This window comes from Hyla sarda, chromosome 1 (assembly GCF_029499605.1).
Source record: "Hyla sarda isolate aHylSar1 chromosome 1, aHylSar1.hap1, whole genome shotgun sequence".
In the NCBI taxonomy this organism is placed as follows: Eukaryota; Metazoa; Chordata; class Amphibia; order Anura; family Hylidae; genus Hyla; species Hyla sarda.
The window spans coordinates 485,402,897-485,424,287 of NC_079189.1; the positions used below are offsets into that span (position 1 = coordinate 485,402,897).

At 39.0% G+C, this 21,391-nt stretch overlaps 1 protein-coding gene across 1 annotated transcript in view; it reads right to left on the minus strand.

Moving 5' to 3' along the window:
- Nucleotides 1-3,902: 3,902 nt before the first annotated feature.
- The window catches only part of PRDM6 (PR/SET domain 6), a 126,898-nt gene continuing 109,409 nt past the window's right edge, over nt 3,903-21,391 (minus strand). The window contains exons 7-8 of the mRNA XM_056552374.1: nt 13,674-13,850; nt 3,903-4,763 (exon numbers count right to left, since the gene is read on the minus strand). Coding sequence (XP_056408349.1) covers nt 4,649-4,763; nt 13,674-13,850 — 292 coding nt within the window. The 3' untranslated portion in view covers nt 3,903-4,648. The remainder of the gene's footprint in view (nt 4,764-13,673; nt 13,851-21,391) is intronic.

Sequence of the window (21,391 nt, forward strand, 5' to 3'; positions counted from 1 at the left end):
TCCCCAATAACCCAGCACCCACCTTATGCAGGAATCTCCACACAGCTCTGGTTATTACACTGAAGAGATGGACACCACACAAATATATGCTTACAGTCTACAATATACTACAGTTGGCAAAAAAAAGAATTATATATATACAAAGACGGCCAGGCATAGCACAGCATACAGGATGGAGGCAGGGAAGCTCCACCTCCATTGCGCACAAGACTTACTTCGCATACTACCAATGTGGGGCAATACCTAGAAAATGGAAAAACCAATTTTTGTATACATGCACAGTAACCTAGTGTATTGGGTTTAGTGCGAGTAAACAGCCTGTCAGTTTCCCTTTAATTATTTACCATACCCCCCCTTAATTCCCTATATACTGTGCCACCATTAATCTATTAATTCCCTATATACTGTGCCACCATTCATCTATTAATTCCCTATATACTGTGCCACCATTCATCTATTAATTCCCTATATACTGTGCCCCTATTATTTAACTATACCATGCCACCATTCATCTATTAATTACATATATACTGTGCCACCATTCATCTATTAATTCCTTATATACTGTGCCACCATTAATGAACTATATACTGTGCCACCATTCATCTATTAATTCCCTATATACTGTGCCACCATTAATGAACTATATACTGTGCCACTATTATTTAACTATACTGTGCCACCACTAAGGGTGCGTTCACACGTGCATATTTTCTGCTGCAGATCTGCTGCAGATTTGCTTTAGCAGATTTCTCTTCCCATTGTCAATGGGAAGCAAAATCTGCAGCAGCAAAATCTGCAGCAAAAATAGGCACATGTGAACGCACCCTAAGGATACATACATACATACACACATACAAAGATTCACTTGCTCATATATATATACACACATACATACATACATACACACATACAAAGATTCACTTGCTCATATATATAGGCATATACATAAAGATAGACACACACACACACACAAACACACATATATACATACACACACACACACTGACATACAATCACTCACATATATACACAGTCACTTACACTAAGGCCCCAGTCATCCCTCTCTGCACAGGCACATACATAGAGATACACACACACACACACACATATCTGTATACATACACACCCACTGACATACAATCACTCACATATATACATATACACACACACACTGACATACAATCACTCACATATATACATACACACACACTGACATACAATCACTCACATATACTTGCAGTTACTTACAGTAAGGGCTGCATAGACTAAAGTTTGTGGCCGGACATGCAGTGGGCGGGGCTTCTCTCTGCCTCCTCTGCTTCTGTCTCCTCCGTGTGGAGAGAAGCATAGAAATGGCAGATAATGACAGGGTAAGTGGCGCCCCCTTGCTGCAGGGAGGGCACAGCACCCTCCATTAAACCCCATACAAATCTCCCCAGCAACGGATCCTTTTTACTTCACCTGTCACCCTGAGTCTGCAGCTCCTTTTGTGAGGGCACTAGAGGGGCAGGTTAGGAAAAGGGCAGGGGCTCCAGCCCCCTTTCACTCCTATGTGTGCACGTCCCTGACCACGCTGCCCGGCCAGCAGTGGTCTGAACGTGCCCCAGGGGACACCTAGTGGAAAGGATTTCAAATGTAAAATAAACAGTGAAAGAGAGATTTTTTTTAATAACATATATTACAAAGATTTTTATTTAGGCATAATCTATTTAATAAAAAAAAAAAATGAGAGTACACATTTAAAGAAGAAGAAGAAATAGAGGTCCAGCGCAGCACTCCAACACATTTGAAGAAGAAATCGAAGTCCAGCAAAACACTCGTATAAAAGTATGCTTGTCTTTATTGTGATCCAGGACATATCAAGGAGAATCATATGATTAAGAGTGGTTCTTCAGCATGAAAGATGTTATTATGTGTGGTGTTCACTTATTCGTGTTGTGTCCTGGATCCCAATAAAGACAAACATACTTTTATACGAGTGTTTTGCTGGACTTCGATTTCTTCTTCAAATGTGTTGGACTCCCTCCAAGTTAGTTCCTGCTGCGGCTGTCATCACTGGGGTGAGCTGATTCTTTGGACTGTGTTCAGATATATGTACTACAGTAATGTAGTTTAGAGCACTGCACTGGACTGTTTTTGAAATCCTGTTCTTCCTGGATTTCTAACCATTACCTCCCGCTCCAGCAAGGTGTGTGTTCTACTCCTGCCCACTGCCGCAACATGTGTGTTCAATCCCGCCTGCTCCCGCAAACATTTTTTCACAGTTTTTAGAGTGCCCCCGTGCCATTACATTACCCTCTGTGCCGTTTCATTAACCCCTTGTGCCATTTCATCACCCCCTTGTGCTATTTCATTACCCTCTGGTGCCATTTCATCAACACCCTGTGGCATTTCAGAAGTTTGCGGGACTGCGTGGGATTTGGCGGGACCCGCTGAATGTTCTGTGATTGCCCGTTCCCATCCACAATAAACTCATTTATGCCCGCAAGTTTTTTATTAGGTCCTGCAGGATCCCAATCCCGATGCAGGGATCTACTGTAGTGCTTTATGAAAATAGTTTTTTTGTAAATGTCATAAACAATTAAAGGAGTTGTCCAGGGGAGCAGAAAAGGTATTACCTGTTCTGCTTGCCATCGCTTCATATCCACCCTTGGCACATCTCGGAAGTACGGTATACCTTCCAAAATACAAAACAACTAGTCCCAACTAATAAATCATATTCAAGCTAAGTGGATGCAAGTATTATTAATATATTCCTGTGTCCAAGGGGCATTTTAGTCCATAGAAAAGTGTAAAAAGCATCCATAGGTTAAAATAGAGGCAAAAACTGGGTTTGACTCCAAGGGGCCACCCCCAGTAAATACTTTTACAATAGGTGTAGGGTGCTCTTTACTGACACCTCTGTCCGTGTCACGAACTGTCCAGAGCAGGAGAGGTTTTCTATGGGGATATGATTCTAATCTGGACAGTTCCTGACAAGGACAGAGCACTGTTGTCAGACAGAAAATAAATTCACACATTTCTCTGTTTTATACAGCAGCTAATAAGAAGTGGAAGGATCAATATTTTGTGATATAAGAAATTTACAAATCTGTTTAACTTTCAGGCACCAGTTGATTTGAAAACATTTGTTTTCTACTTGTCTCCACCAGAGTTCCCCTTTAAATCTGCCAAGATACACCCCTTGAATAGAGGGAGATATGTGTGACAAACGTGGTACCCATACAGTTTAAAACTGACTTTCTTGTGGCATATTCACATATACAAGGTTTAATTGATTTAGGCGACTTAGCCTTTTCTTAAAGCAATATTTTAGTGGTCGCTCTTATGATAATCCATTGTACCCATTTTGTTTTTAGAAACAATATTACAATATGATGGAGGTCTCTTTATTGTGGGCTCTTTTAAGTAGTCTATTAGCCACACTACTAAGTATTTATGTCTCTAACATGGAAGCTTTATGCTTCTTATATTGTTTACAGGGATTCTGCTTCTGATCGTTCCATTATTATAATGCCTGACAGAGACCCACACCAGGATTGAAATGTTGCATGGAACATATTATTATGGAAGTACACCTTCCAAGACGAAAGGGGGAGAGGGCCAAGTCGCGGTCAATGCATATGGGGAAAAACCACACCCAGACTCGTTGTCCAATAGTTGGAATCCCCTCCCTGTAAGATCCAGAGTATGGAGCTGGAAAGTAAGAAGCAGACCTGGTCCGTCTATATAATACATGATCACTCAGTTATTCACCTGGGTATCTGGTGTGTAATACTACAAAACTTCTTCATGAGGCAATCCTTTCAATTCTAACCATAAGAAAACATTTTTTATTGAAACTTCAAGAACAGCCATATGTAATATCTTTACATATATATTTTATTTGGAATATTGCAACATGTTTACTTCCCAAAACTATCCCACGTATCATAAACAATGTCTATGAAATCTTTAACATGAAAAGTGCACAAAGTATGATTTGTAAGTAGACTCAGTAGATGACGGATGAGCGAAATGTCCTCTTTGGTCAGTTCCAAATAACTCAAACACGACTCCCACCACATTGTCCCATCACAATGGCTGGACAAACACTTTAAAGTCATCAACATCATCTCTTTAGGAGAAGAGCACTGAAACAGGCGGGACTTTTCTTCTGGTCTCCTAAATCCCATTGTCTTTAGAATATTTTCCGCCAACCCCAATCTTATTGTCCTGGCCCCTCTCTTTAGAGAAATGGTATCATGCTACAAAAAGGTGCTTATTTAAACATGTCCATGTGCATTTATAGACAGAGATGTGGATATTGACAGAGGAACTTGACTTTTGCTTTGGTATTAAATAACATTTTTCTTTACAAAATGCATTTAGAAATAAAGCTATATATAGATGGTGGGACTGAAAAGGTTAAGTCCCCGTGTCCTTTTGAAATATAATTCACCCCCACTCATAAATAAATAATGTCTTTCTTGGTCTCTCTTCCATGCCAAGGTCAATATCTCTTAACATCTTACTTATTTTATTACTGCTTTAGGTTTTCTGGGCCTGATTGAAAGTTGTTCGGAGGAAATCTTTGGTTTTGCTTAAGTGTCCGTGACATTTAATCATGACTTTCCTTGCAGTTTAATTCCAACCAGTCAATCAGTTAATCCACTTCAATTGATTCTGTGCTTTCTGTTATTGGCTTGCACTCATTGGGCATCCTCTGATGTCGACTCAGCTGTGTGGCTTGTGTGAAGCTCCTGTCGCACCTCTCGCACCTAGTGGAGGCAAAAAGAAAAATTAAGACCAATGATGCTTTGGTGTTGGTGTCAGAAGTTTTCTCTTATGTACTTAATAGGAACAGACACTCAAAAGTGGCCTCTGGTTTCATCATCCAAAAAGGTTTAATTGGTGGCTACTAGCAGTGCCTTAGTGACTATAATAGGGCATGGTCCGTGTGAGTCAGATCACAGAAATCTGTCAATAAGATGGGGGGAAGGTGATTTCTCTAGAGAGGCCTGTCTTGTCCCTGCACTGATCACTGTCACATCAAATAGATAAAGAACAAAAAGAGATTTTTAGGAGAGAGCCATCAAAGTAGCATCACGTCTGTGGTTTTCTGCTCTGCAACCCCTTGAAAGAAATTGATGACAAATAGAATTTCACCTCCTGCTAATTTAAAATCTGGAATTCAATATTTAGGTTCGTATGAGCCTAAAAATAAGATATAGGCTAATAAAATATACTATAATGCATACATAACAGAAGGCTGAAAGACACATACGATTAAAGGAAAAGCATGATATAAAATTAATATTTATAATATATATATATAAAATGTATATTTCATTACATGGTCACGGACACAGACGTTTCACCAAACTTTTCAGAATTCAATGTGAACAAGTGAATGTAAGAAACTTTGCAATACATCTCATTAACTCATTTTTGCACTTTAGTTTTTTCCTCCTCACCTTCTAAAAATCATAACACTTTCAATTTTCCACCTAAAAATCCATATGAGGGCTTGTTCTTTGCACCAACAATTTTACTTTGTAATTCCATTAATAATTTCACTACAAAATCTACAGCGGAACCAGAAAAAATTATTTGTAGGGCTTAATTGAAAAAAAAAAAAACGTTTTGTAATTTTTTGTGTCTTCCGTTTCTACGCAGTGCAGTTTTCGGTAAAAATTGCACCTTATATTAATTCTGTAGGTCCATACGGTCGCAAGGATGGCCAATTTATATAGGTTTGATTTTATTTTACTACTAAAAAAATATTATAACTACATGCACCAAAAATTTCCTCTTCTGACCCCTAAAACTTTTTTATTTTTTCATATAAGAAGCAGTATGAGGGCTCATTTTTTTCGCTGTGATCTGAAGTTTTTATTGGTACCATTTTTGTTTTGATCTGACTTTTTTATTATTTTTTATTCATTTTTTTATGGGATAAAAAGTGACCAAAAATATGCTGTTTTGGACTTTGGAATTTTTTTTACGTGTATGTCATTGACCATACGGTTTAATTAATGATATATTTTTAGTTATAAAAATATAGTTCGGACATTTACGCACGCGGCGATACCACATATGTTTATGTTTATTTTTATTTACACAGTTTATTTATTTTTTTATGGGAAAAGGGGGTGACTCAAACTTTTATTAGGGAAGGGGATAAATCACATTTATTAACACTTTATTTTCATAGGGGACTATAACATTGCACACACTAATTTCCTACACTGATCACTACCATGCAATAGCTTCAATATAACACTGTACAACTCTTTGAAAGAAAATACATCTTTCTCCAATTTGGAGCTATTTCTTCTATACCTGCCCATCCCTTGTACTGATCATTTACTCTCAATTCACTGACAAAATCTGTTTTGGAGTCAACTCACTGAAACTGCATTTGTTAGGCTAAGGTATGTCAAAATCTGAAACATTTAAAGCTTCCTAGCTACAGCGGTAATCTGAGAGTCTACCTCAAATTAGTTTTTCTGTAATAAAAAAACGAATCTCCTATCCGCAGGACCCCGCGATCTTCTGCCCGCTCTCCGCGTAAATGAAGCTGTGTCGATCACGGCACGTAGCGGTGGCCAACTTGCAGCTATGGTTTACCCAGCCTCAAAAACCCTTAAACATTGATGGTTTATCCTTAAGATAGGCCTACTAGGCTTGATCATTTTGTGCGCGATCTGGAGGGCTCCCACCAAATAGCACAATGAAGTGACCTCAGGGCTTACTGGAGAGTCACAATGCCTTGTCTGAATAAGCAGCTGTGCCTGGTACTGCAAAGTCATCTCATTTATTTGAACAGGACTGAGCAGCCATACTAGGCACATCCACCAACAGACAAAAGCTACTGTAAATATTGAAGAGCACCAGGTCCTAAAGAACCCATTTAATATTTTTCCTAATGTTTGAATACCTTTAACTAGTTGAGACTTGGCAAATCATTTCCCACTTTTCTAACGCAGGGCCATTAGATGCAAAAATACAGCTCCCCTCAATAAGATGCTCTTTATTTTATTTCTTTACAAGGATCTTCCTGAGCATCTGGATACATTAGAAGAAACGTTCTTTTCCTTATAACTCGGTTATTTCTTAATGTTATATTGTCTTCAGGAAATATAAGTACATGATGTGTTCTTAAAATATCTACTTCTCAAATTTCCAATGAAGAAGGCTAATGCTTACAGGTCAGTACAACCTGGCCCATACATGTCAGTGACAGTACATTGGCAGAACAACTGTTGTTTATAGGATTAGATTACTGTGACTTCTAAAGTATATGGGAGTTAACATCATTTTTTCTTAATCTTAGATAAAATAAAGTTAGAAATCACCAACAGATGGTATCCAGTTAGTCACTGGCTCGTTATCCTCAAGCCTGGATGAAGTAGGTTTGATACCCATTCACAGTGCAGGCAGCCATTTTACTAGTTACCTGCATTGGAACAGAACAGAAAATATGTCAGCTGTGTCAGATCCACCATATGAAGGACCAGCGGCACCTGACAGACAGCATTTACTATAATGGTGACCATTGTGTCTGTCACTGTTTTGGGGAATTTTTTTGCATTATTTATTTTTTCGCAGTTCTTCTAGCAGATTTTATGGATTCTGTAACTGAGAAATCTAACGGAACCCCCAATGCAAATTTAAAAGTAAATTCATTGTGAAAAGTTACTGAAATAAGGACCTGTTCACATTACATTTGTTGTTCTTTTTAACATCTTTTTTTTTTTCTTCACAAACCAATACAATAGAATGGTTTTAACAGGGGCAACTATCATGGTTCAAAAGGTCTGTTTGTGACAGGATAAACCAAATGTTTCAAGTTTTTTCCATTGGTTTCTACACTGCTCAAAAAATAAATAAAGGGAACACTTAAGCAACACAATGTAACTCCAAGTCAATCACACTTCTGTGAAATCACACTGTCCACTCAGGAAGCAACACTGATTGACAATTAATTTCACATGCAAATGGAGCAGACAACAGGTGGAAATTATAGGCAATTAGCAAGACACCCCAATAAAGGAGTGGTTCTGCAGGTGGTGACCACAGACTACTTCTCAGTTGCTATGCTTCCTGGCTGATGTTTTGGTCACTTTTGAATGCTGGTGGTGCTTTCACTCTAGTGGTAGAATATGATGGAGTCTACAACCCACACAAGTGGTTCAGGTAGTGCAGCTCATCCAGGATGGCACATCAATGCGAGCTGTGGCAAGAAGGTTTGCTGTGTCTGTCAGCGTAGTGTCCAGAGCATGGAGGCACTACCAGGAGACGTGGAGGAGGCACCCTGTGCACCCTGTGCTCTTCACAGATGAAAACAGGTTCACACTGAGCACATGTGACAGACGAGTCTGGAGACGCCGTGGAGAATGTTCTGCTGTCTGCAGCATCCTCCAGCATGACCGGTTTGGCGGTGGGTCAGTAATGGTGCGGGGTGGCATTTTTTTGGAGGGTCGCACAGCCCTCTATGTACTTGCCAGAGGTAGCCTGATTGCCATTAGGTACCGAGATGAGATCCTCAGACCCCTTGTGAGACCATATGCTGGTGCGGTTGGCCCTGGGTTCCTCCTAATGCAAGACAATGCTAGACCTCATGTGGCTGGAGTGTGTCCGCAGTTCCTGCAAGAGGAAGGCAATGATGCTATGGAATGGCCCACCTGTTCCCCAGACTTGAATCCGATTGAGCACATCTGGGACATCTGCTTTAGTCCAGGTCTGGGAGGACAGCCCTCAGGAAACCATCCACTACCTCATCCGGAGCATGCCCAGGCATTGTAGGGAGGTCATACGGGCACGTGGCCATACACACTACTGGTCCTCATTTTTACTTGTTTTAAGGACATTACATCAAAGTTCGATCAGCCTGTAGAATGGTTTTCTTGATTTTGAGTGTGACTCCATATCCAGACCTCCATGGGTTGATAAATTTGATTTCCATTGATAATTTTTGTGTGATTTTGTTGTCAGCACATTCAACTATGTAAAGACGAAAGTATTTCATACCATTAGTTTATTCATTCAGATCTAGGATGTGTTATCTTATTGTTCCCTTTATTTTTTTGAGCAGTGTATTTAAAGCCTCAGTCATAGATTTTACATCAAATGACTTACACCATGACTGAAACCCAACAAACCCATTATAGTCAAAGGGTCTGATATTTGCCTTTGGACCACTGTCTTTTTGGTTGTCCTTAGAACCTAGTCTTAGTGAAATAACTGATATCATGGAGGTATGAGGTGCCTCGTGTCTCACTAATCCAAAATGTTTAAGCGAATGAACACACTGACCGTTGTTTAAGCCCACACACATTTGTGCCTACCCTGTTGGCATGATGGATCCATTTTAAATCTGTTTATTTTCATCAGTTTGTCTATGTCAGCTACCCCACACTAAATATATGGTACTTAAAATGCATGAAAACATTCCTTTACACTTCTGGCACCACATTCATCTGAGCTGCTGAAGCAGCTAAGTGTATCCTTATAAATAAGTTGTATTTCCTTGATTGTCTTTCTGGGAATATTCTCAGCAGCCTGTTCTACTGTTACAAAAACTGCACCGTGATCTTGACAAATGTAAAATGTCAGCTTTAATGTATCAGATCTATCAGCTCAATGAAAATAACTCAGAAGTATTGATTGTCTAATGATTTTTGGAGTATTCATTAATGTCTATGGGCAGATGATCCTCTCGGAGCGCCTGGGGTGCTGATGACACATTAGTGCATTGGTGATTGTTTATTAGAAAACTGATTAGTTAGTGGATTGGTGCGCCAAAATATACTACCTTTTACTGCGTGACAAACTTGGAACAGAGGCATTTACTACATCCCAAGTACTTAAAGACCATTTCATAAGTCTGCATTACCCTCCCTTCAATCAGGAAGTAGTTCCAATATAAGGATTACATGTAAAAGTATTCAGATAATTTAAGAGTTTTAAAGGGCTCTTATAGGCTGTCTATAGACTGTGTCTGGTAATGCAGCCCAGCTCATATACAATGCAAAGGCAATACCTGTATCTGATCTATCTCATTACACATGCCACACCAAAACAACTGTCTATATTACTGTAATAAGTACCAGGTGGGGTTTATAAGGAAATAAGAAATAGATCTTAAATGGGCATCATTAGACACATATCAAAAGTTTTGATCAGTCAGGGTCTGGGTGTTCAGACCCCCACTGATCGCTAGATACAGCCAGGAGACATGCATGCTTGGAGTGCTCTCTTCCAGCTCTATACCATGTCAGTCCCATAGTCAGAGATCTCAGCCATGCGCTTCTCTCCCTTCTCGATCTAGTGATCGGTCAGGGCCTGGACACTCAGACTCTGACTGTTCAAGTCTGTATGGCCAAAAAATAAGCTATAAAGTCTTCTCTTACAATTCCAGGCCAAGTTTTATTTTAGCAAATTGTAAAAATACAAAAAAGACTCAGTATCTGATTTATTGTGTGCTGGACATCTTGTAGATCCTGGTTTCCAATGCAAATTGGTAACAGGGTTTGCATTTACCATTTTCCATTAATAATAAATGTGTCAGAGAGGCCTTTGGATAGCCCCTTCCCCATAAGCACCAGGACATGGGTATGACTTCAGGCTCTGCACCATTTATAGTTATTATATCCCCATCTCATGTAGTTCATATTTAAAATACAACACCTATAGCAAGCTAAGTTAGTACTTAACCTCTTACCCAGGTTCAAAGTTTTCAGGTTCACACTGCTTTTTTTCAAAATCTTCTTCCCAAAAAATAAAAGTTAATTAATAATTTATATCTACCACAGAAGGGTTATATAAAAAATATGGCTCATCCCTCAAAAAACAAGCCCTCACATGGCTACTTCAACAAAATTATTAACAAAAAAGTTGAAATGCAAAAAAGAAGAAAATCACTGAATTGCTGGCTTTTTTCTTTATTCCCTAACATTGAAAGATATATGGTGTGTGTATATATATATATATATATATATATATATATATATATATGTCCCAAAAGGGTACTGTTGAAAAATACAATACAACTGCAAAAAACAAGCCCTTAGACAGTTAGAAGTTATGGCTCTTGGAATGCAGCCACATAAAAAAAAACATATTTTCCTAGAAAGTTATATTGTTAAGCACAAGTAAAGCATATAAACCCATACATTTTTGGGATTACCAACCCATAGAATAAAGTTAACATGCTTTTTATACTGCATGGTGAACAGTGAGAAATTTTAAACAAAAACATCAACAATCAATTGATGTTTATTTAACACCCCCCCAACCCACAAATGTATTCAGTAAGTTATATGTATACAAATGGTACTATTAAAAAATACAACTCAACTATGCAGAAACGAAAAAATTCCTGCAGTCTTTAAGGCCAAAAATAAATTCAGTCCCTAACAGGGTTAACCAGCATTTAAAGGGGTACTCCGCCCCCTCCACCCCATCTTATCCTCTTTCCAAAGCATAGGGAATAATATGTCTGATTATGGGGGGTCTGGCTGCTGGGAAACCCTGCGATCTCCGAGCCAAAGTAAGAAGTGGATCGAGAAGGAAGTATAAGTCCTTCTTATTTCCCATTCCTTTCAGTTACACTTCTGGCTTTGGGTTAAAAAATTGCAGTAGTAGAAGAAAATGGCAGAAAAAAACCTGTGCGGAAAGCCAGCCTGTAAATTACTTCTATTAAAAATCTTAATCCTTCCAGTATTTATCAGCTGCTGTATAATACAGAGGAAGTTGAGTTGCTCTTTTCTGTCTGATTACAGTGCTCTCTTGTGACACCTCTATCTATGTTAGGAACTGTCCAGAGTAGGAACAAATCTCCATAGCAAGCCTATCCTACTCCTGACATTTCCTGACATGGACAGAGGTGTCACCTTTGTAGTATGCAGCAGCTGATAATTACTGTTGATTTGAAAAAAATAGTTTTCCACCGGAGTACTCCTTTAAACAGTTGATCGACAGGTGTGCTGGTTTGGTAAGTCAACAAAAGCATTGGGGGTTCCAGTGATGAGCATTTGTTCCAAAGGATCTACCATTCTATGAGCAATGTAACAAGTTATTTCAATAAAAATAATAATTTGGGATCAACAAGGAATATATCTTGCTCACAATCATTTTTATTTAAGACACAGTCACAGTCATTTATAAATTATATCTCATCAATACATATTTTACACTATACCAAACTCTCCCCCCCCCCCCCACCAAAAAAAAAAATGGTGTCAACAGGGTAACAGATACATAAGGCCTCACTATTAAAATAAATCTATTTTCCGTTTTGACCTCAGAACCTTTTCAATTAATTACTAAAATCTATTTGCACAGCAGTCAGGGGAAATCAATTCTATATCTGACAGGATCTCAGCATCTCTTTTTCCATTTCTTCACACAGCAAAGCCCTAATGGGGACTATTTATCACAGCCCACAACCTGTAAGTACAGGGGGAAAAAAAGCATAAAATACGGCAACTCTGTTGCATCTTTATTTTGTGTTTGGAGACATGGAAACACACGTCATATCCCTTCAGCCTGTAGCAATCTGATTGGTTGCTATGGACAATTCAGCAACTTTTTGTCTAGACAGGTTTTGATAAATCTCCCCCATTATGGACAGGCTCCTAGGCCTGGGTACAACCATGCTCTCTGCACCCCATATAGATTTTCCTCAGTTTTATCAACTGGCACTAGCAGTGTTGTCAGAAAGACCCTGTATGGATGGATCCAAATCTACAATTATAGTACATTTTTTACATGCTACTTAGCATTACCAGTTAGGCCTGTATTTATTAGGACAACTTTAAGTGTTATGTTGTAGAACACCATACAAATATTTCCATGACCATGCTGCATCTGACAGAATAGGAAATTGTATCAGGATATAGCAGTAGAAACTTTGAGTCTGTCTTTCCAAGGGATCATATCCCAGTGTCGAAGTCAGGCTATGCTCCCATCTATAATATGCACTACATAGCTGGCATACATCAGGATCAAAGAAAAAAATTGTATTCTGGCGTGTTCTGTGGCCCATTGTCTTTAATAGAAACCTGTCATCACTTTTATACTGCCCGAACCACGAGTTATCACTGTGGTCTCCAGCAGCTTCTCCCCACTCCACCAGCTTTGATTGATAGATCTCTTCCTGTTTTGGTATAGGGAGAAATCTATAAATTAGGGCTGGTGGGGTGGGGAGAAACCGATGGTGACTACAACAATGACTCATGGTTCGGGCAGCATGAAATTATGACAGTGTTCCTTTAATGGACTGAATGTGGGGGGGGGGGAAGATTTATCAAAACCAATGCAAAAGAAAAGTTGCCCAGTTACCCATAGCAACCAATCAGATTGCTTCTTTGTTTTGCAGAGGCCTTGTTGAAAATGAAAGAAGCGATCTGATTGGTTGCTGTCTGCAACTGGGCAATGTTTCCTTTGCACAGGTTTTGATAAATCTCCCCCTAGTGACTGCATTTGGTCTGTTTTCCTAGAAAACACTTGCCACAGCCTACTAAAAAAAAGTATAAAATCAGAAAACATTCAGAATACCTTTTCTCAGTGTATACAAACAAAATAATGCAGTTATAGATGCAAACATATAAAAAAAAAATCTCACATTCTGATTTATTTAAATGTATTTTTAATTTTTTTTATTTTACTTTCTAACTACTCACTTAAATGGTTTTTCCCCTGTATGTGTCCGGATGTGGTTGTTTAATGTGGTTGCTCCAGCAAAGGCTCTGCCACAATAACCACACTTAAAGGGTCGGTCGCTTGAGTGGGTGACAACATGGTTCCTTAATTCTGATGGCTGAGAGAAGGACTGGGAACAGTGTCCACACTGGTAAGGCCTAAATAAAATTGGAAAAAAAAATCAGTTTTTTTTTATGCGGACCAAAATACAAGAATTTCAATGTAACTTAAGTAAAAAAAAACACAATTTACAATTTGCTTTCTACTTAGTTATATGGTCACGTAGCTTAACAAACTTCTGACATACAGTATAATGCCATGTTAGAAGTTTGCATTGGTGAAGGCCCAGGTGCTGAGACCACCACTGATCGCTAGTATGATGGGTCAAGAGCGTGCCCCTACACATGCTGTGCTCCTTTATCTCCACTCTGAACGGCTATAGCGAGCAGTATACGAAATTGCAATGCAAGCCTATGGGACTTCTGGCAGTTGCGTATATCACTCACTGTAGCTGTGCAGAGCATAGACACACCAGTACAAACTTAAATAGTTAATTCAATAGTACAACTCTACAATACTATGAAACACTGGCATGCTAGGATTGGGGCCCCTGCCAATCTGATATTGATGGCTTATCCTAAGGAGAGGCCATCAATTTTTTTTTAAAGCTTGAATAACCCATTTAATAGATAAATAAGTACCAGTCATGCAATTTATATTGACTAAAAAGAAAATGTAAATGTGCAAATAACCCTTGCTTAGAATTGTTATCGGAAAAACATGGTATAAATGGAATAGTATAGTAATGTAATAAGGTTTAAAAATACATATGTCCATTGTGTTCAACCTATTATCCTCCTGAGTTGATCCATAAGAAAGCAAAACAACCTCTATTAGACAGCTTCCCATTGCTTTGTATTATGAGAAACAAATCCTTTCTGACTCCAAATATGACAATTAAAACAGCTCCGTGGATCTTCTGATATTAATATTTTCAAGAAATCTAGGTCCCTTTTACAGTGTTGCAAAGAATCAAGATTGCAAAGACAGCCATCGGCTGTCCAGGCATGCTGGGAATTGTAGTTTTGAAACATCTGGAGGTCCGCAGGTTGAAGACCACTGCGGCCTTCATCATCATCCAGACCCCCCCTTTAGTTTTCTACTCACCTCCCCTCGGCGGGAAGTAAGGGTGAGCTGGTCCAGGCCATCTATGCTGCAGGGACCGTCCGGTGGGGAGGGTTAGTCGTTCCGGGCTGTCCATTTTCACCGGGAGGCTCTCTTCTCCGGTCCGGCCCCGGACTAGTGACGTTACCTTGACGATGACGCACAGGGACGTTCATGCGCAGGTACGTCTGCTGCGCACAGACGTCCCTGTGCGTCATCGTCAAGGCAATGTCACGGGCCGGCCCGGAATGGAGAAGAGGGCCTTCCGGTGAAAATGGACAGCCCAGAACGACTAACCCTCCCCACCAGATGGTCCCTGCAGCATAGATGGCCCGGACCAGCTTACCCTTCCTTCCCACCGAGGGGAGGTGAGTAGAAAACTAAAGGGGGGGGTCTGGATGATGACGGAGGCCGCAGTGGTCTTCAACCTGCAGACCTCCAGATGTTTCAAAACTACAACTTTAAGCATGCCCGGACAGCCGATGGCTGTCCGGGCATGCTGGGAGTTGTAGTTTTGCAACATCTGGAGGTCCGCAGGTTGAAAACCACTGAAGGGTTTGACAGGTGGAGAGTTCACTCGAGTATAAGCCGAGGGGGGCGTTTTCAGCACGAAAAATCATGCCGAAAAACTTGGCTTATACTCGAGTATATATGGTACTTACGTAGTTACATAGTTACATAGTTAGTACGGTTGAAAAAAGACATACATCCATCAAGTTCAACCAGGGAACTGAAGGGATAACTTGCCAGTTATCTGAAGGGATTTGTCTGAATGATCTTTCTTGTGATCATTCATTCAAACCCCTTCTCTCATAGACATGCATTCTTTGTCGGCAGTACATTTCCTGGTTAAAGTTATATTAATGCCTACATAAAAGATCTGATCAGCTAAATAAACAAGCATTTGCATGTTTGATGGCCGATAAACTGGACAATGATTGGGATTGAAACCTCTATGAATTAGCCTGATCAGCCAGTGAAAGGGGGCTTTAGCGAAAAGTTAAATATCCTCTAGCAGAAAGTTCCATGTCTTAACACTGAAAAACCTCCTCTATTCATTTTAATATCATTTAAGTTTAGGTTTAGTTGTTTTGGTTCTCTTTTTGGTTGCCAAATGTTATATAGGGCATAAAGACAACATAATAAGCTTATTTATGTTCTATCAATTAGTGTTTAACAATTCAAGTTGGAACATTTACACCATATACTAATTTAGTCTAAGGGGACTCTGCATAGAACAATCTGGCTGCAAATAAAATTCTTCATTGGTTTTGTTTCATGAGCTGATATCAACTACTCTCAAGAGATGTGTAAATGTTAGTATTGTCCTGTTCTGGAATGTTCTCACAGACCATTTTATGATCAAAATGAACTGAGGACACAGGTATATTGAGGTCATATTTTCTACCACCATCTCATCATGCAAATTATAGGACTTATTATTCTGGGTTTTATTTACATAGAGTTGACACACAGGATTGATATATTTATAGCTATTTTTCTGCATTTTTGTAGTGATCCTGTCTGACAGCTTGCCGCCTCTGACTTGCACCTGATTACATTGGTGGTTGCTATCTCACCGGTGTAGACTCCAGGGCTCGCCTCAGGTAATGTCACTTTGCTATAACAAACAACCACTTGTCCCAACATGACACCATAAGACTAAGAGCTGAGCCCTTATTCTAGCCTATGTCCATTTGATTTAAGCTTAAAGAAGTAGCGCAGTGAAATATAACTTATCTCCTATCCAAAGGATAGGGAATAAGTCATAGATCACAGGAAGTCTGATCGCTTGGACCCCCCCGCGATCTCCTGAACAGGCCCCGGCAGTCTGCTGGAAGCATCTGTTCCGACCCCCACAGGTCGCCATGGCCAACACGCCCCCTCCATGTATCTCAATGGGATACATAGAGGGGGCATTTTGGCCGCCGCTCCATGCGGGGGTCAGCACATCCCCTTCCAGAAGACTGTTGGGGCCCAATTCAGGAGATTGCAGGGGGTCCCAGCTGTCAGACCCCCCACGATCTATAACTTATCCTTTATTCTTTGGATAGGGGATAAGTTATATTTCACTACAGAACTCCTTTAAAATGGGTTAAACTTTGAGATCTATGGGGGCAATTTATCAAAACCTGGACAGAGAAAAAGTTGGCCAGTTGCCCGTAGCAATCAATCAGATCACTTCTTTCAATTTTCAGAGGCCTTTTCAAAAATGAAAGAAGCAAGCTGACCTAGATGTTATAAGCAGAAAGCCAAAATAAATCATATCTGAGGCCCTTACATGTAATAAAGTTACCAATAACGAACCTATGTAAAATGATCAGAGATTAGCCAACAAACGAGAAAACAGTCATTCTTCGTCTGATCGCATCTGACATGCTTAAAATCTACACAAAAAAACTAAACCTACAACAACATTGCTACAGATTTTCATCCTTTCAGTGTCACTTAGAAATCTAGTTCAATTTTTTTTTCCCAAGACATAAACACTGGTTTAGTAAAGTATCTTCATGCTTTAGCCTTTTAGCTATTTATTTAGTAGCCATTTTGTAGTATTAACTTAGCAGTTAAAGCGAGTGACGGCTCTGAATTCAGTCCTGTTATTTACTTAAAATGATGTTGAAGATTCCCTGGGGCTCGTAGAACTTTAGACTATTTCTGGTGATTCGGTCACCTGGCCAATTAAACCCCACTTGCTATTGGCCAATACTGAGTCGTTTCTCCTTTGAAACGAGGAGGAGTTGGTAATGTGTATCTTCTGGTCTTAAATCTATTAAGGTAATGTTCTCATTTTAATAAATAGAACATGTTGCTAATATTGAGCAGATTCCCGGCTTATGGCCCCTGTTAATAAAGGCATTTAGGTGCCCACAATGGAAAATAACTTAGCTACACACAGAGATAAAGAGGTGGTGCTGGCAACTGTTTAAAGGTTTTGTTCCAAGTATGAACTTTCCATCTGGATATTCTATTGTGTTTACTATAATGTTTCTACTAAAACTTCTTCTGCCCCACATAAATTATTTCTTTTGTAGCATTCCTTAAAATAGTGCGGCATTAAACACGCACAGGAGTAGAAATATAGGAGGTGAAGAGGTTACAGTGCACCTGGACCCTGGAGCCTGAAGGACCTCTGCCACTGAAGACACCCCCCAATAATATAAAATATTTAGTTTGGGACTGGGGCTTTACATCCTACCTCCTTAAAATAATTACCCCTTTAAATACCCAAACTACATTTAACTTGATACCAAAGAATAAATTGAGATTTGTATACATGAGACTTCCCTATTAAAAGTTTGCATCCAAATATCATTTTTTTAGTCATGCAGACATTCCAGCAATAACTTTCAGGGCTGCTGTTATGTATACACAGAATGCAGTCCTAATATAAAAAACTTGGATTTAGTTGATTTCAAAATAAAATACCTATGGCCACATCTTGACCATACTCTACATCTCCCATCTAGTAAACATGAATAGTACTGGACTATTACTTTTCCCATTTTTTGCTTCTCTGGCATAAGTTGTGTCTGAGGTGTTTAAAAGCCATTAGTCTCCTACACACTGTATTGGTCATGTTAGTGGGGACGTCCAACCACAGGATAATTCAACCAGTGGGAGTTTCCAACAGCAAATACCAGTTATATTTAAAATTGTTCAGAATATTACTTAAAAAATATCATATTATATATTATTATGTGAAATACTGTGTATAGGCCCTCCTGTAATATAACAGTATTATATTACTAACAAATGAGTCCAATTAGCAAAGTGCTAATGTGAGCATGCAATAGAAGAACATAAAGGCTGACATTATTGAATGTACATGGAATGCCCTTTTGCTTAATTTGTTTTATACTTTGCCATCTAATGTATCCCAACTTCTATTACACAGGTCCTGTAGATACTTTTTACAAAGGAAGCCAAGCGTATAATAAGAGGCATTATAAATTAACCTGCTTGACCTTGGTGTCAACTATGAACACAGATTTAATTGTTTCAAGTTTACAGGTAGCTCTACAGATTCTCCATTACAGAGCATTGGTTTTACTTCTACATCAGCCCTTTTTTTTTGCAACAACTAGACATCTTAAAGGGAAAGTGTCATCAAAAAATGACCTATTTATTTTAATGTAGTTAATCAAGAATTTTTGGTCATTATTTTTTCCCAATTTTCCATTTTACTATGGCCACTAGGCTTAACACTTCAGGTTTTATACCAATTATTTCCCAGTATTGCTTTTCTTCTCAGTATTACAGTCAAAGGTGATACCAGTAGAGAGATAACACTGGATACACCACCATTTACAATAGAGCTCAGCATCCCTCCTCCCTGACCTCTGAAAAGTTCTCATCCACAATTCATGTGAATTGCAGTAGTTATAGCATATCATGAAACGTTAAAACAATAATGTTGTCTTGTTGACTCCATGTAGCGGAGACAGGTGGGTGCTGCATGAGACATTGTGGGGGGTCTCCAGTGGCGATACCCCCACGATCAGACATCTTATCCCCTATCCAAATGGCGGTAGTATCCCTTTAATAGTGGATCAAATAAACTATTATTCTTTTCTATATTATATAGTCAAAGAAAAGTTTATGGTAATTAGCGTATTTGTCATTGAGACTTTATAGGACTTTTTATCCTCTGCTAAAGTTATGTAATGTGGATTTGCTAATCTTTTCTTAAATTAGACTTGAAAACAGGGTTAGCTAAATAGTGTGTGTGAGGGGGAGCAATATGTGGCAGAAGAGAGGAATATGCTAGTGCTACATTTTCCTGCCTGCACTGTGAACTAGAAATGCTAGCATGCATCCACCTTACATCCTTGGTACTTCTGTTTCTGATATGGGCTAAAATCCAATTTTTAGAACTCAGGCAAAGCAGCAACAGTTCAGCAATCTCCAACCTAACAGGGGTGATATGGGCTTGTTATCTATAATAGGAGGACGGGCTCATCACTACAGACCAACCTACCCTTGGAGTGGAATCACATTGAATGTATTCATGCATTGTTTTACAATGTTACTAAGGATGAGACCCTCATCATATACATCTTTGTTATTTTGTATTATTAAGTGTTTCTTATTACTTAAGGTGGACTGAGACTAAGTCAACTTGACAGGATACCGGCTGTCTTATCTGCAGTGTCTGTTGAGTTTTTTCTACACATATGCCATTGCTGAAGCCCAATATGTCAGCTGCCGCTCAGCCTATCACTGGTAGCAGCAGTGTTGTGCCTCAGCCAGTGATTGGCTGAGTGGCAGTTGACATATTATGCCCAACACAGGTCTCATACGGGTGGTGTAACTCGTGTAGTATAAGGGGACCTATGAAGTCTAAGATCTGCTTTTTTGTCTGTGTTTCATTAACACTAATCTACATCCCAAGATCTTGCTACTTTTTAAACTATATTTCAGTTGAGAAGTGTGGTATAGGGTCATGGAATCTTAGTATCTTCTTAGTTTAAAAACACCAAAAACTTGTCATCCAACTCTGCTTAAAAGTGTTACTTATAAAATTGTCAAATGCAGATTATTTCCTGCTGAAAGTAGATCAGTCTTCACATCAGTATTGATCGTAACTCTCCATGAAAATGCTGTTTCTGTAAACATAGAGAATAAGCAGCCATAAGTCAATTTTATTTATAGGATTTTACATCTTCTAGTAGGAAGATCTGTTCTTGCAGAGTCTGCAGTTTAACTCTGAGGTCCCTGTTTTATCTTCACTCTCTATAAAAAAAAAAAAAGAAAAAAAAACTGAAATATTTTCTTCTACGCTATGAGAATCTAATGGGAATGGTGTTCTCTCGCATTGAGTTATGAATTCAGCCCATACAATTAGCACCTTACAGTAGTTGTTTTAATGTGTGCATAAATCTCCTATTGAAATCCTGTCAAATAAGCCGTTTTTGGTGTTATAGAACTGCTTTGCTTCGTAGAGAAACATTAGTCATTTGAATACGCATAAGGTGCTATGTACATTCAGCACAATGTTATCTGTGACCAGGCATAAATACAGTGTGACCAATCAATGGCTCACAGCTTATTATAATAATGAAGATGTGATTCTTTTCTTTGCTACTAACTCTGTCATATGGAATCACTTCTGGGCTTTTATAGCTCTGGACCTTTATAGTTCACCAGTATGGCAGTAATCTAATTGCAGGTAAAAGGCAAAATGGCACTTGATAAAGGACATGAAAATGGTGTGATCCATATCTGTAGGATAGTGAATGATCTATACCTTCAATAGAGAGTCTTTACTTTACTATTGAATATCTGTCCTGTCAATACCTTATTGTAAATTATAAATTACTCGTATAAGATCTTACTGACCATCTTTGTTTGTTATATATCAACAGATATTACATTAAGTACATAAGAACCCCAGTGGCATAGTTAAGACAGGCACAGGCATTTGTCTGGTATTTTTATTCTATGGGCGCAATCATCACAATCACCTGTATCTGCATCCTCAGTATGCAGACACACTTAGATCCTGCAGTGGGGCATGGGAAACTATGGATCT